The sequence below is a fragment of the Pituophis catenifer genome, unplaced genomic scaffold (genome assembly GCF_029215685.1).
Source record: "Pituophis catenifer annectens isolate HBS135680 unplaced genomic scaffold, rPitCat1.0.hap2 SCAF_6, whole genome shotgun sequence".
Classification (NCBI taxonomy): Eukaryota; Metazoa; Chordata; class Lepidosauria; order Squamata; family Colubridae; genus Pituophis; species Pituophis catenifer.
In genome coordinates, this window is record NW_027256886.1 from 7,079,657 (window position 1) to 7,096,026 (window position 16,370).

At 41.9% G+C, this 16,370-nt stretch overlaps 1 protein-coding gene across 1 annotated transcript; it reads left to right on the forward strand.

The window, feature by feature from the left end:
• Positions 1 to 811: 811 nt before the first annotated feature.
• On the forward strand, positions 812 to 11,998 carry LOC139318668 (fetuin-B-like). The gene is made up of 7 exons (XM_070946243.1): positions 812 to 1,053; positions 3,632 to 3,739; positions 5,459 to 5,546; positions 7,674 to 7,828; positions 8,304 to 8,417; positions 9,520 to 9,609; positions 10,708 to 11,998. Exons 1-7 carry the CDS (start codon positions 847 to 849, stop codon positions 10,996 to 10,998), a joined length of 1,053 nt encoding a protein of 350 aa, XP_070802344.1. The 5' UTR covers positions 812 to 846; the 3' UTR covers positions 10,999 to 11,998.
• The last annotated feature ends 4,372 nt before the right edge of the window (positions 11,999 to 16,370 follow it).

Genomic DNA, 16,370 nt, shown 5'->3' on the forward strand with positions numbered 1-16,370 from the left:
GATCACATGAATAAAATTTGGATGCTTGTCCATATTTATAACAGTTGCAGTCTCTTGGGGTCCTGGGATCACCTTTTGTGACCATCTCACAGGCAAAGTCAATGGAGATGCCAGATTCACTTAACAACCATGTTTCTAACTTAACAACTGCCATGGTTCACTTAACAAACGTGGCCATAAAGGTCGTAAAATGAGGGAAAGCTCACTTCACAAATGCTTCACTTAGCAACAGAAAGTATAGTCAACTCTACCGGGTCCTATGCAGTGGTGGGTTTCAAATTTTTTTACTACCGGTTCTGTGGGTGTGGCTTGGTGGGCGTGGCTTGGTGGGCGTGGCAGGGGAAGGATACTGTAAAATCTCCATTCCCACCCCACTCCAGGGGAAGGTTACTGCAAAATCCCCATTTCCTCCTGATCAGCTAGGACTCGGGAGGCAGAGAATAGATGGGGGAGAGGCCAGTCAGAATTTTTACTACCGGTTCTCCGAACTACTCAAAATTTCCACTACTGGTTCTCCAGAACTGGTCAGAACCTGCTGAAACCCACCTCTGGTCCTATGTCTCTCAAAATTAAACAGAGAAAGGGAGGAAAGAAAGAAAGAAAAAAGGAAGGTACAGCAAAACTTAAATTCAAGAATATGACCATTGGTAAGAATTAACTTGCAAAGGCATGCACATCTAATCATTGCCTCACAGGTTGAAGCTTAAAGGTGAGGGACACCATACAGTAGAAGAATAAATATTAGCTATTGATTTCAAAGTATATATAGACTAAGCTCTGTCAGAACCTTGCTCTCTCAGTACAACTCTATTTACTGTCTTCTTTGATTCTGCAAAAATTTCCAAAATGGCCCTTTTAATTTCATTCTTAATTGGGATACAGCTGTTTCATGCAGTGGCTTCCGTTCCACTTCCTCTCTTCCTTTCCCCATCATGCAACTCTTTGGAGGTAACGACTGCTGCAGAAGTGGCCCTCAACAAACTCAATGCAAATCGGAGAGAAGGCTACGTTCTTGGTCTCCAGCGCATTTTTGATGCCCAAGAAGTTACTGAGGTAAGATCTCCTTCTACTGATTTTTTTTTCCTTTCTTTCCACTCAGCACCTGCCATTCCGGTGTCCAATCATGGTAGCATTAATGTATCTGAGCAGGAATGAATCTACAAAATCATTTGATGGTACCCAAGAGATGTAGCCTAGATTTGGTAGCCCTAATAAAAGACATACTCAAAGTAGGGACAGCTTTACCATTAGACTGAGTCAAGCAACTAATATATATTTTCTGGCAGATCTTATTATCACAGGTGAATCCCATCCTCTTTTTTTAAATGGGACAGTGTACTATCTGTCCAAGGCATTCTAAATTAATGATTTGAGATCAGGTTTCAATATAATATATTCACCATTGCTAGGATTAAAAATAAATCTTTTGCTGCATGTAACAAACCAGCTGGAGTAAACCATGATTCTGTGGACACTGGTTCTGTGATGACCTGCGGCATGACATGAAAGCAACACAGAACAGGTCTGACTCCCCTTTATTGCTCCAACTTTCCCCCCAAATGTCCCCACATTTACTACAAGTCCTGGAGCAAAGCTCTCACATGCACCTTCAGCAGCCTCTGGCTGCGAGTAGTCCAGGAAGCGAGGTTAGCCAAATAGTAACCAGGGCCAGCAGTCCAGTAAGCCAGGTTAGCCAAACAGTAACCAGGGCCAGCAGTCCAGTAACCCAGGTTAGCCAAACAGCAACCAGAGCAAGAAGTTCAGCAAAGCAGGCAAATCGGGCAAGCCCCACAAGACAGAGCATAGTAATCTCCAGGTGTCAGCAAGTGCACACGAGGCTCCACGCTTGTTCCCGACAAATTCCCCTCCCGCCAGCACCCCCTTACATCTTAGTCCCCAGGTGTGCCTTGTGAAGGGAGGCGGGGCACTCTCCTCCCTCGTAGCTGGCTCAGTCTGCGTTGTTTTCGCCTTCTCTCTTCTCTTCGTGCTCTAGGATCAGGAGGGGGTGGTCCTTGCTCTTCGCCTGAGCTCTGTCTCTCCTGCTCCTCCCGGTCTACAAGCCTTTCTATACTCCTGAAAAGCCTTGCCCAGACTGACTATGCCCTTCCCCAGTTTCCTCCAAAGCCAACAGAGATGCCTTCTCAATCTCTGTCGGCTCTTGTTCCAGCTCACCTTCCCCCACAGATTCAGGCTCCGACAGAGGCATGACAGGTTCCCTCTAAATTTCTTGGCATACAAAGTTCCAATATGCTACAGTCTTTTGCTGCCTAAGTCCCCAACAGAACTGGTCCCGTGTCATTTAAGCTTCTCAAAGAAGTAGGTGACTGCTGTGCCAAATGCAGGGAAGGAAATTTAAACAATGAAGAAAAGAGTTTAACTCATTTCCCAAGATGCATTGAAGATGCAGTGATCCATAGAACATTAAAATATTGAGTGATTCATCCAGTATCTGCAGGTTCTCGCCAGTGGTGGGTTGCTCCTGATTCACACCGGTTCGCAAGAACCAGTAGTAAAAAATTTTAGTAGTTTGGAGAACCGGTAATAAGATTGGCTGGTCACGCCCCCGAACTGGTCCCTGGCCCAGTCGCCGCTCGCTTACCCCGCCCACCTCATCAGTGGCTTTGGGTTTTTTTTACTTTTAAAAGCATTTTTCTACAACCTCTTTGGCTGAAAAAATGCTTTTAAAAGTTTTTTTAAAAAGCCTCTGATGATCGCGCGGCTCAGCTGGGATTGTCAGAGGCTTCTGAAAGTATTTTTTCTGCAACCTCTTCAGAGGTTGCAGAAAAAATGCTTTTAAGAGCCTCTGACGATCCAAGCTGAGTTGCCTGATCGGCAGAGGCTTTCTTTTCTTTTAAATGCCTCTGACTATCCAAGCTGAGTTGCCTGATCAGCAGAAGCTTGAAGAGGTTGCAGAAAAATATGCTCTTAGAAACTTCTGACGATCAGGCAAATCTGCTGGGATCGCCAGAGGCTTTTAAAGGGATTTTTTTCCCTACAACCTCTTTGTAGGGAAAAAAAATCCCTTTAAAACCTCTGGCGATCCCAGCAGATTTGCCTGATTGTCAGAAGCTTCTAAAAGCATTTTTTTCTGCAACCTCTTAAGGTTGTAGAAAAAATGCTTTTAAAAGTAAAAAAAAAAAAGTTGGCCACACCCATCCAGTCACATTACCCCCCAAGCCATGCCCACAAAATAAGCCACGCCCACAGAACTGATAGTAAAAAAATTTAGAACCCACCCCTGGTTCTCGCCCCCCATTCATCAGAGACTAAGGAGCAGCATTGCAGTATCCCACCAGAGCTGCAAGTCTTTTTGGCATGCGCACAATATCGTCAAGCAGGTAAAAAAGATATTAGTCTTGCATCACAAGACAAACACAACTATGCCTGCATTACTTCAAAAGCAAGATGGGCGGCATATAATTTAAATTAATTGGACATCCTTGCCCAGTTCAAGGAAGTTTCTGGATTTATCTGAGAATGGAGTTCCGTTTCTTGACCTCAAGTGAAAATCAGATGATTTCCTGTCTTTTTCTGAGTTTTGATTTGAAGGTTAATTCATTTTCATCTGATGTGTTCAAGTTGATTAACAACCCGTCTTGCCTTTTCAAGAGTTTGCCTTTGTCCATAACAGGGTGATGAGTCTGTTTTCAACCTTATTTTGGATGTGCTCGAAACCAAATGCCATGTCCGGAGCAGGAAATCCTGGAAAGAGTGTGAGTTTAGACATCTGCCTGAGACAGTAAGTAATCAATTTACTTATTTTTTTAAAAAAAAAACTCCCAATGGGGTTTAGAAAGAAGTAAAAACTGGATTTTGAACTGGTTTGCAAAGGTGGCTGAGGGAGTTACTCCACCTGCTTGCCATGTGGTAACAAACCTTCTCTTCACAATAGCCTTCACCACTTCTCCCATCTTACTACTGGTTCCTTCACATCTCTTGTGTTCATCATAATTCCCTGCACTGAGGTGGCATTTCAAGTCAATGGGATTGTACACATGAATTAAACTGAGTGCAGGAACTCAAGAAATGGCTCATACTTTCTCTTGGCCGGCCAGTCCCACTGTTCCATAGCTCTTACACTTGGGAAAGATTTCTTAATATTCAATTCAAAATCCGCTCCTGCAACCTAAACGGGTTCTTCGATGTCGACACTATGGCAGGAAAGGATCCAATTCTTGGCCTTCTTCTAAATGTCCCCCTTTTGGGTACCAAAGTGATCCTTGCCCCCTCCTCCCCTCCAGTCCTCTGTCAAACAAAACATTCACGTCACCTTCAATCTCTTAATTTAGGACTTGTGAGCATTCTCATTGTCCTTTTCTGACACTTTTCCATCTCTCTCTCCCTCTCTCTCTCTCTCTCTCTCTCTCTCTCTCTCTCTCTCTCTCTCTCTCTCTCTCTCGGAATCCTTCTAAATATAGAAGTATAATTAGATATACTAAGTATACTAATTAGATATACTAAGTATATTAATTTTCTGAACGAATACTTTGGCCTTTGGCCTTTCAAGTCTGCTCTAAAAGCAAGAAGTAGATCAGGTGGAATTAAGATCATGCCTGCTGGATCGATCATCTGTGCTGCACGAATGAGTAACTCTTAGTAACTCCTAATATATTCTTCAGTGCAATAGAACAGACAGTGGGGTCATTGTTGTGACCCAGGTCCACGTAGTTAATATTAAATGCAAAACAGTTCCAAAAAAACAAACAGATTTTATTAAAACAGCTGAGAATTAACTTATTCTCAGCGTATTCCCAATTCAATGAAAGCAAAGTCCTCAAAACACCATTCTTCAGTTTATCTCTGACCTTGGGATAATTAGGCAAACTGCCAAAGGCTTTTCTTGGCAACAGTTCAGGAACAGAAGACGCTGACAAGAAAGAAATACATCCAAACACGAAGCAAATCTCTCAACAAATCTCTTTGTTTTCCGGCAAAGAGGCCAAGAGCCGTTGCTGGTCTTTTAAGCCTTATGGGAGGGGCCAATCATCTCTTGGCCTTACTCCAGAGTCGTCCTCTCTGCTTTAGCTGCTCCTGCCTTCTGGCAGCTCTTCTCATACGTGCACTAAGAACAGGCTCCTCCTGTTCCTCTGCCTCTCTACTGTCAGCCTCTGGAGGCTCTGAAGTCTGCACATCACTCCCCGATGACCCTGGCCCCATCTCTGCCTCCGACGCAGAGCCCTCATCCGGGCCTTCCCCAGCCTCCAGGACTGGCTTCTGTTCTTCCTCAGCCTCATCGCTGTCCGACTCCACTGCCAGCTCCGCAGGCTGCTAGCGGACCACAGGAAGTCATACAAAATCACAGGAAGAAATGCAGGTGCTGTAGAGATGTGGAAAACATTATGAAAGGAAAGTAAACCTGAGTTTCAGGTATGGGAAAGATCCAGCTTTTGATTATGTGTCATGGAATTATTGGTAAAAGAAATGGGTAGCACTAACACACTATTTTCTTTCATTCCAGGTCTTTGGCCATTGCGAAATAATAATTAAATTGAACAGGAAAACAAATGAATCATTGTTATACAAAAGTGACTGCATTTTACGCCCTCGTATGTATTTTCCATATTTGCTGCATGGAGGCTTGCCAAAAATATATATCCGAGCACATGCATCTTGCAATTGTAGTTTTACACAGATCCCCAATGAAGTTTTAAAAGTAGATTCTGAAGCCCCAAAATTAAATTTTAAAGACTTGTTCCATTGTTCCAGGTATCTTAGGCTACACCAGCGGTGAAATCCACTTACCTTCACTACCGGTTCAGGAATGGGAGTGCGCATTTTACCACATGTGCAAATGGTAAAAAACGGGACATAATGACATCCCGGCAGGTGGGCACTACCAGTTCGGTGAGCAGGACAGAACCGGGGGGGATTTCACCGCTGAGCTACACCTGTAATTTCAGTTTGCTCTGTTTCTCAACCACAGGTGCAGCTTGGCCCAATTTCCTTTTCTGTAAATTTTTGTTACAAATTTATACATTTTTCACACACTTTTTTCCACCAGCATTTTTACTACTATAAGATATTATCTTCTACTAACTACGCCTGCATTTCCATGCTGGTTTTTGAATTGCACTATCAAATTAAAATAAAAACAACTCCTACTCAGACCCAAATCCCATTTTCCAGCCAATTCATGATGCATTGTGTGATTGTCAGCATAGAAGAGGTGCAGCCTCTGCTAACATCAAAAATCTAGTAAAAGCTGTGGTTGAAAGGTATATTAACTTTGACAAGTTGTTTCTCACTAATGATTACTTTGCTGCCTTGCACCATATGGTAACTTCCTAAAACTGACCCTCCATGATAAAGTTATGAGTATGAATGTTTGAAAGAAATACAGTATAAACCTTGGGAAATGAGGAAAAATTGCTAGGAACCTGCTACATACCTAATGAAACATCTACAAGCAAAACCAACAAGCTGAGAGAGCACCACAATCAAGGGTGGGATTCAGCCGGTTCTGACTGGTTCGGGCGAACCAGATGTTAATTTTACATCCAGTTCACCGAACCGGTAGTTGCAAGGACTGACTGACCCCCCCCCCCCCGCCCCTCTCAGGAGTATCTGTGCAGCCCGTTTTGGATGTGAGGTAAGTGCAGGGCATATGCAGAGGCTCTGGGAGGGGGAAAAATGGGCCTCCTGCAAGTCCAGAAATGGGCCTATTTCTGGCCTCCAGAGAGCTTCCAGAGCCCAGGGGAGGCCATTTTCACCCTCCTGGAGGCTCTAGGAAAGCCTCCGGAGCCTGGGGATGGCAAAAAACGGGCCTACTGGAGGTGCCGGAAGTCTGGAAATGGGCCCATTTCTGGCACCCGGAGAGCCTCCAGAGGCCAGGGGAGGCCCTTTTTGCCCTCCCGGAGGCTCAACAAAGGCCTCTGGAGCCTGGGGAGGGTGAAAATGCCCCCCCTCCTGCCATGGTGTAGGAGGCCAAGTAGGCCACGCTCCCATGGCCATGCCCACCCAGCAACGGGGTAGAGAACCAGTTGCTAAAATTTTTCAATCCCACCCCTGGCCACAATCCAACCCTGAGCTATAAGATATTTGTCATGCCTAGAAGCCATATTGTCTGTGTGCCTTGAGGATCCAGGCCTGCCACAATCATACCGTGGGAAGTTGGGAGGGAGGGATTGTATGAGTGGAGTACAGATAGCCATAACAAACTTCTCTAAGAGAAGTTCAAGGCCATGGTGTCCGGCAGCTGTGCAAAGAAGAAATTGGAGGATGTCTTCTGTTTGGGAAAGTACTGATTGGAGCTGTGTGGACATGTGGGAGATGTGGGCAAGGTCTTGAACTCTCTTGTGGGTGAGGAAAACCCGGAAGCTTTCAGATTTGGGTTTTCCCCGATGTGCCAATATTACATCTCTAATAAAAGTTAGCTTTGAGGAACTTCAAGCTTTGGAGTCTTCTTTCGTTGGGGGTGTTACTTGGAACCCCTGACATTATTCTTTTCTATTGGTTCCTGCCTTCAGATTTGTTCCCGCTCACAATGACAGGCTTCACTGGTTCTGTGCTGTTGAGGGTTGTGTCAGGTTGCTAAACAACTATGACCCTGATGAGATACAGGTTTGACAGAGAAGCTTAATTTTCGAGCTGATCGAAGCTTTTTGATTTAAATGTACAAGCTGATATTCAAACGCCTTGCCTGACCTTTTCAAATGATGTTTTTTCCCCTAAAGATTCTGTATCTGGTTGTCCTGACTGTCCACGACGCGGAAACACTTCTGAAGACATTTTTCAAAAAACAGCAAGAGAGAGCCTGGCTAAATTCAATGTTGAAAGTAACCACAATCATTATTTTGCTGTTCTTGAGGTCACCAAAGCAAGTTCACAGGTAAAGCTGAAACAGGGTATTTTTGAGCAAGAGAGTTGATGCTGTATGCTTGATTTATATAGAAAGTACTGCAAAGACCAGGGTTTATGGGAAATGTAGAAATTGAAAATAATAACAGAAATAATTCCAGAAGAGGGCAGCTGCTTTCTACCTTATTGCCAAAGGAAGTATAGGGACTGATGGTCAAAGTCTGCAGGAATCTGACTTAAAGTATATTTTAATTTTTAATTGCCAGTGATCTTCCCAGAAATCTAGTTTCCCACATGGGTTTGACTCTAATCTTTCTACAATGTTACTTTCAATTTGCTTACTGAATATTTTAGTGTCCTCTTATTGATAACATTTGACAATGTTCTACCAGTTCTCCTGGTACTAAGAATCATGGAGACTCTCTGGAGAGCTTCAAGTTATTAAAGATTATGGGGAACATTTCCCACAGAGAATGTGACTCACTCTAGTTCATTACTTTCTACAGTGGGTTTTTGGTCCTTCTTACTACGTAGAATACACGATCCAGGAGACTTCCTGTCGCAAAAGTACACCTGTGTCTGACATCACTCAATGCCCTCTCCTCCCAACTGAAACTGCAGTAAGTATTCACAACATTACATAAAACCTAATCCGACATCATGGCTCAATACAACGTTGCCTAAAACCTAGCTCATTTCTTCTGAAGAATCAAATTTTTCACTGCTCATATCGTGTTCTTTATTCATCTACGTCTGCCAGACTCAATGGCTGCATTTATAGAACATTTAGCCTGGCCTAAAATCTGTGGGAATCCAGACCTTCTCTTAGTTTGTTTCATAAATTATATGTATATAACTATAGTATATAATTATAGGAATATAATCATTAAGATACCAAAAATAATACCTGGAACACCAAAACACATTTCCTAATTTGGAAAATTTGCTTCAAGAAATCCATAGACTGGTTGGATGCAGGGATGAAATGCTCCCGGTTCGGACCGGATCGCCCGATCCGGTAGCGATGACGGTGGGTGGTTTGGAGAACTGGTAGCAAAAATCCCTGCCCACTCCCCATGCCCAGCTGAGCCGCGTGATCATCAGAGGCTTTTTTTTTTTTTTTACTTTTAAAAGCATTTTTTGGGTGGAAGAGGTTGTAGAAAAAAATGCTTTTAAAAGCTTCTGACGATCCCAGCTGAGTTGCCTGATCGTCAGAGGCTTTTTTTTTCTTTTAAAAGCAAAAAAAAATGCTTTTAAAAGAAAACAAAAGCCTCTGACAATCAGGCAACTCAGCTGGGATCGTCAGAAGCTTTTAAAAGCATTTTTTTAACAACCTCTTCAGGCAAAGAGGTTGTAGAAAAAAATGCTTTTAAAAGTAAAAAAAAAAAAAGTTGGCCATGCCCACCCAGTCACATTACCCTACCACCACCAAGCCACGCCCACAGAACTGGTAGTAACAAATTTTACATTTCACCACTGTTTGGATGACTGTGAAAAGGAAGAATTAAAAATTCTAAGAAGCACAGCACAAGAATTCAGCTTTCCGATGGAGGCTCCATCATCTTTAATGGGACCACAGAAACTGTCATTCAGTGGAGCAATGAAGAAGGCCCTTTGATACAGAACTTCTGATCAACCACATCCACTGCTATCCCCCTGCATATTCAAAATTCTGAGCAGATTAAACTTTTTGGTTTAATCAACCTTTCTCTTTTGCTCTAGGAGGCAGGTCTATGCAAAGGCTCCGTAATCAACAAACCAATAAAATTTGAAAAAACTGTCACTGTACAATGCGATTTCTTCCCACATCCGGTAAGTTTCTCAGACAGCTATCAACTGCAGAAAATATTTATTTCTGGGTTGTTCAGTTTAATTTACTTTTTAAAACACATTGACTGTATTTCACCCAGCAAACCAACAAATTTTTCTGTTAAATAATAATTCAATAATTATCACTAGTTAAGACTTGGCTTGATTAAGCAGGCAGATGAAGATCTGCTTAATAATGTTTTTATGAGTTAATATTACTTTAAGAATGATCTTTATTAAATTTCAATTTTAAATTCTGCCTAAAGTCTTTGGAGTGAGGCACTTTGTAACTTTTAAAATACAGTAATGTAGTGAAAGGATTAGCAACCATCGAATGACATCCCTCCCACAATTAAATAAATAGAGAAAGGATGAGTCAACCTTGAACCCCGTCAGGGTCGATCTTCAGGATGGGGGCAGAATTTGCCTACAATTCTGGACTTTAACCACTGTGCTACCAGGATGGCTTCTTAGGGAAGAAGAGCTACTTCTTAGCTGCATAATGGATGGAGAAAGAGACTCAGAAGAGACCCTCCCTAGTTTCTTGGGATGTAAAGGAGTGGGGCTATTGTACCTTCAGATTTGCAAGATTCTCTTAAAGTATCCATAAAGAAATTAAAATTATCTCATCTGGACATGCTTCCAGTCCATCCATTTAGCAAGACTGACAGTGATTAAGATCGACCCCTGAGGATGTACAGTTGGAAAGATCTCTCCTTGTTTGCATCCAGAGAGCAGAATGTATGAACATCAACTGTCTTGAACAATTTACAAAATAACTAAGCACAATTGATAGGCCACGTATCAGGGGTGAAATCTTCCCGGTTCGGACCGGATCAGGCAATCCGGTAGCGATTGTGGCAGATGGTTTGGAGAACCAGTAGCGATGGCAGTGCGAGGCTCCGCCCACCCGCCCGAGTGTCGTTACTTCCTGGTTTTAACCAGGAAGTAATGTGTTTTTTATCCTCTGCGCATGCGCAGAGGTTCTGTGCGCGCATGTGATGCATGCACTTCCGAATCGGGAAGAAAGATAAGTAGATTTCACCCCTGCCACATATGGACAATTCTCTAAGTCGCTTTATCTATCTTCTCTCTTATTAGCCATCAGTTAAAGATGGACAGACTTCACAAACACAGTCTGAAACACAGGAGCTACACCACCCTCATATTACTGTCACAGAAACGCCACCACAACAGAAGGAAGCAGTGGTACAGGTGATTGAGTATCATCCTTCGAGCAACCGTGACGTGCCAGAAGTTCCTCCTTATCCCAAAGGGCTTTCTGAATCAGCTGAATGCCCAGGAAAGGTTTTAAACGAGATATTTGGCCTTCATCTGCTTTCACGGCAACAGGCTGAAACTTCCCAAACAAAGAGTGATGTACAACACTGAAAGATTAATTCAGAGGAAGCCTCCCTCCCTTCTTCTGTCATTCACTCACTCACTCACTCATTCACTCACTCGCTTACTTATCACAAGAACAGCAACTATTTTTCCGCTCAAGGAAATATTAAATATTGGTATCATACAAAGTGAAGAAAATTTGGTGAAACAAATTAGAGACCAGAGTCAAATGCATATAAAAAGTTTGTATAATATATTGATAGAAACAGACTCGGAAACAGAGTTAGTTAAGGATTGTATGATAAAATGGGCACAAAACTTTGAACAACCAATAATGATGGAAACATGGGAAAAGATATGGGTAAGAAATGTAAAATTTACACAAGCGCAAAATTGGAGAGAAAACTTTTACAAAATGTTTTATAGATGGCATTTAGATCCCAAAAAGTTAGCTTGTATGTATCCGAATTTACAATCTAAATGTTGGAGATGTGATTGTGATGACGCTACTTATTTTCATGTATGGTGGATTTGTAAAAAGGTTAAAGCATTTTGGATAAAAATTTGGTGGATTATTCAAAATATTCTTAAAAAGAGGATAAAGTTTACTCCACAGTTATTTTTGTTGGGTATAATCACGGATTGTACGGTTATAGAGACTAATTTGATCCTGAATTTAATAACTGCAGCAAGATTGTTGTTGGTGCAGTATTGGAAGAAGGAAGATTTGCCTACTACTTAAGAATGGATATTAAAAGTAGCAAATTTAGCAGAGATGGCAAAGATCTCAGCGTATTTGAAGGACTATTCAAATGAGAAATATATGATAGAATGGAGAAGATGGATAGATTATATTCAAAATAAATACCGGATTAAAAAAATTCAAATAGCTTACGAATAGATAGAGAGATGTTATTATGTATTCAAATTTAGTTTGGTAAATGAGGAGTTAAAGTATTAGAGAGATGTAAGAGATTATAATTAATTAGACTATGTTAGATTATGATTGTTGAATGTTATACCCTGTATTTTGCTCTGGGAAGTAGGGAGGGGGGTGCGTGGGAGGGGGAGGGTTGGGGAGGGTGGAGGGAAGGGGGGGATATATATGTAAAACTTTTAAAACTTTTCAATTAAAAAAAAAGAAATATTAAAAACATTCAATAAAAGAACCCATGTACCATGACAGTTTTTGTAGTGGTTATTTCAAAAAAAAAATAAATCCCATTTATTCTTTTGAAACAAACACACAGGCTTCGCAGAGGATCCTTGAGAATGCCAGGTATTTTCCCTCTTGTAAGGAGCAGCACCTGATTTTTCCCTGGATGTTTCAGAGCTTGGAGAAAATGCTCTTTGAAATTGGGTAGTAGTAGAAGTTATTTGATGTCTAGAAATCCAAACATTCCTTTACTTCTCATAAGATGCCTAATAAAACCAGCAAAGTAAACAATACTACAAAATGTTAAGAGGATATTTAGACCAGGGTTTGCACATTGGCTGGGGAATTCTGAGCATTGAAGTCCACACGTCCAGCTAAGGTTGAAAAACATAGAATGAGACCACTGGTCCATCTCATGGCTTGGTGCAGGAATCCCATTTTAAGGCATTCCAGGAAAAAAAAATCCTCTAAATTCTTCTTGAATATATGTATTGAAGGAGACCCCAAGATCTTGCAGGACCATTGTTGAGGGTAAACTGCCCTCTGCAGAGTAGAGCGACGGACCAGACAGCGTTGCAACACAGATACTCTCAGACTCTGAACGTTGTTAGAAAAATAGTCTTTACTTGTTGTAAAACAAACAAACCTGGCTTCTCATAAACAAAGATAACACTTTCAATACAAAACAAAGTTTGCTTACAGTTCTAGTTCCGTAACACCGACACAGTATCTTTAGCAGTAATATCACGAGCAGGAGTGAGCAGGAGTGAATGAACTTCCTGCCTTCCTTTTATTTCTGTTTTAACCACTTAATCAATTAGTCATCTTGTAGCAGTTAAAGTTACAGTACATATTATCTACCCAACCGTAGGATAAGGATCCAACAACTATTGGTTCCCTAACTATGCAACCACAAGCATACTCCATAAAGGGTTAATTTGCAACTTTGAACTTTGGAATCTTATGCATCAAGGCAATGTCATTAATACATTAATTCATTGAATATCTATCCCTCCACCAAAGACATTCTCAGGACCTCAGAAAATAAAATAAAAATAAAAACATACCTGCAATCCCAAACAGTATCCTGTATACACCTCCACTGAACCCAATGAACTTGTCATAGGAGGAAGTGGTGGGTTTTCCCCGGTTTGGAACGGTTCGCAAGAACCGGTAGTAAAACCAGCGGGAGGCTCCTCCCACCGATCCCAATGCCATCAGGAAGCTTCTGCCCAATGCCAGAAGCGCGCACATGTGGCCCCATTGCGAACCGGTAGTAAAGGTAAGTACAACCCACCTCTGATAGGAGGTCATTTTGAATCCTCTGAACTTCCTGTGGGAGGCCGTTTTGCAGGGCCTGTGCTGTTTCAGATAGTGAGTTATAGTGAATTAATTACCTTAAGAATTAAGAGCTGTCTCCTTAAGAGATTGCATTGTGGGAGATGTAGAGAGAGATTGCATTATGGGAAATGTAGTCCATGACATGTGACCACATCTTTGTGTCTGATTGGCCACTGAGGCTCTCTGCCTAGGTGCAGAACAAAGAACCTGGCCATTATGAACTACCACAGAAGAGAGAAGCATGCTTTCTGAACAGGGGGACGGAACTAGGAAATTATACTCGGAAATGGGATAGATTATGAAATACTTGGATGAATCTCACCTTGACTCACCATGATTGTAAGTCTATGTTTGAGGATACCCGAAATAAATATAATCTGCATGAAAACCTGTTTGCTAGAGTTTATCTGTCTGTTCCCAGTAGAGCCAGATGCCTGGAGAACAGAACAGGGCTAGCCCAATGACTGAAAAACACCGCCTCCGGGTTTCAGTCCACCTCTCCTCCTGAGAATGTTCTCCCATCTCAAGCAAAGTGGTTGGGCAAAATGCACTCTGCAGCTCACCCAGTGCCAAGTCCAAAGCATTTTCTCACGACTACTGCCTTGCGATGGAGGCTGTGTTAAGAAAGGATGTCAGGTCCAAATTCATCCAGTGACTCTCTCCAGTTCAGATCCAGCACCACTAACTGCACTATACTGACTGAAGATGTGCTAATAAAGTAGGAAAATAGAGAAATGGAAAGAGGCATGTGTGTGAGAGTATGCATGTGTGCATGTGCGCACTCTGCAGCTAACTACGTAATATCTTTTACTTTCTAATCTCAGAGAAACTGTTGCACAGGCCATGTCAGCACTCTGTTTATCGTGGAATGGACCAAGCCAAGGTATGATAGTCCCTGAAAATTGGAAGAGAGGAGGATAAGGGGGTGGCACTCAATCTAATCAATAAACTTTGCAAAGGATGCTATGTTTTGCCATGTTTCGTGTTGCTGATTTTCAGGTGCAACCGCTGTTCATTTAGTGACTGTTCAAACTTGCAACGGCACTGGAAAAAAAAGTGACTTATGACCGTTTTTCACAAGATTATTGCAGCATCCCCATGGTCACGTAATCAAAACTCAGATGCTTGGCCACCGACTCATATTAATGACGGTGGCAGTGTGCTGGGGTCCTGTGATCACCTTTTGTGACCTTCTCATGAGCAAAGTCAACGGAGAAGCCAGATTCACTCAACAACCATGTTCCTAACTTAAGAACTGCCATAGTTCACTTAACCAGTGTGGCAATAAAGGTCGTAAAATGAGGCAAAACTCACTTAACAAATGTCTCAACAAAAAGTTTGGCCTCAGTTGTGGTCGTAAGTCGAGGACTACCTGTACTCTGATTTAATGCAATCCCCAGATAGTTTAGAATAGAATGAGTTGGAAGTCTTCTAGTTCATTCCCTTGCTCAAGCAGGAGAATTTATACCATTTTAAATAAGCAACTGACTCTAGACTCTTCTTAAAAACCTTCAGTGATGGACACCCATAATTCCTGAGGCAAGCTGTTCCACTGGTTAATTGTCCTCACTGTTAAGAAGCTTCTCCTTAATTCCAGGTTGCTTCTCTCCTTGATTTGTTTCCATCCGTTGTTTCTTGTCCTGCCCTCTGGTACTTTGAAGAATAATTTGACCCCCTCTTCTTTGTGGCAGCCCCTCAAATACTGGAATTTAGTTAGTATTTGACTATATTGTGTGATCATTTTGGATGTATCTGTTTGCATCATTTTTGAAACGTACGTTTTAGGGTAAAAATCATTTTCAAAATTAATAATATTTTCAACATTTTACTAATTAATTTAGCACGCTCATAACAATACCTGAGATAATTTGTTTTGAAATGTGCTTATCGTAATTTTAAAGTGCAAAAAAAAAAAAAAAACCAGAAGCCACTCTGAATACTACCTAGCAGGGGTGAAATGCTCCCGGTTCGGACTGGATCACCCGATCCGGTAGTGAGGGCAGTGGGTGGTTCGGCGAACCGGTAGCAAAAATCCCTGCTGAGCCGCACGATCATCAGAGGCTTTTTATTTTACTTTTAAAAGCATTTTTTTTACAACCTCTTTGGCTGAACAGGTTGTAGAAAAAATGCTTTTGCAATGAACATATCAACCATTTTCTGATCAGTCACAACAGTGGTGAAATCCAATTTTTTTTACTATCGGTTCTGTGGGCGTGGCTTGGTGGGCATGGAATGGCTTGGTGGGCGTGGCTTGGTGGGCGTGGCAGGGGAAGGAGACTGCAAAATCTCCATTCCCACCCCACTGCAGGGGAAGGATACGGCAAAATCCCCATTCCCACCCCACTCTGGGGCCAGCCAGAGGTGGTATTTGCCAGTTCTCCGAACTACTCAAAATTTCCGCTACCAGTTCTCCAGAACCTGTCAGAACCTGCTGGATTTCACCCCTAAGTCACAACCACAGTGTCATTTTATTGCTAATAATATGCACAGTATCAAAAAATATGTTCTGGTCATATGGTCAAGTAAGCATACTTCAGCTCTTTCAATGTTTTGCTAATATCTACGGTCAGCCTAGAAATATCTTCCAGAGTCCACTTGAGTAAGGCAGCCAATACATTTAAATGAAAAAAATATATTGATTAAATCAAAGTGCATCCATTTAAGTATAATGTCTACTTTTATAGAAGGAAGGGAGGGAAGAACCGAGGGCGGGAGGGAGGTCTTTTTCTGCAGTGAAACTTATATAAATCCAAAACCTAGATGAAACTTAGATGAACATTCCCCTGCCAAGCTATATATTATGCAATCATTGCCTCACAGGTTGAAGTTTAAAAGTGAGGGACACCATGCAAGTAGAACAACAAATATTAGCTATTGATTTCAAAGTATATATAGAAAGACAAAGCTCTGTCAGAGCCTTGCT

Coding starts and splice junctions, on each gene's coding strand:
- LOC139318668 (XM_070946243.1), top strand. CDS start 847: ATGGCCCTTTTAATTTCATTCTTAATTGGGATACAGCTGTTTCATGCA. Junction 3,740..5,458: donor TTAGACATCTGCCTGAGACA/GTAAGTAATCAA, acceptor CTTTCATTCCAG/GTCTTTGGCCATTGCGAAAT. Junction 7,829..8,303: donor TCACCAAAGCAAGTTCACAG/GTAAAGCTGAAA, acceptor TACTTTCTACAG/TGGGTTTTTGGTCCTTCTTA.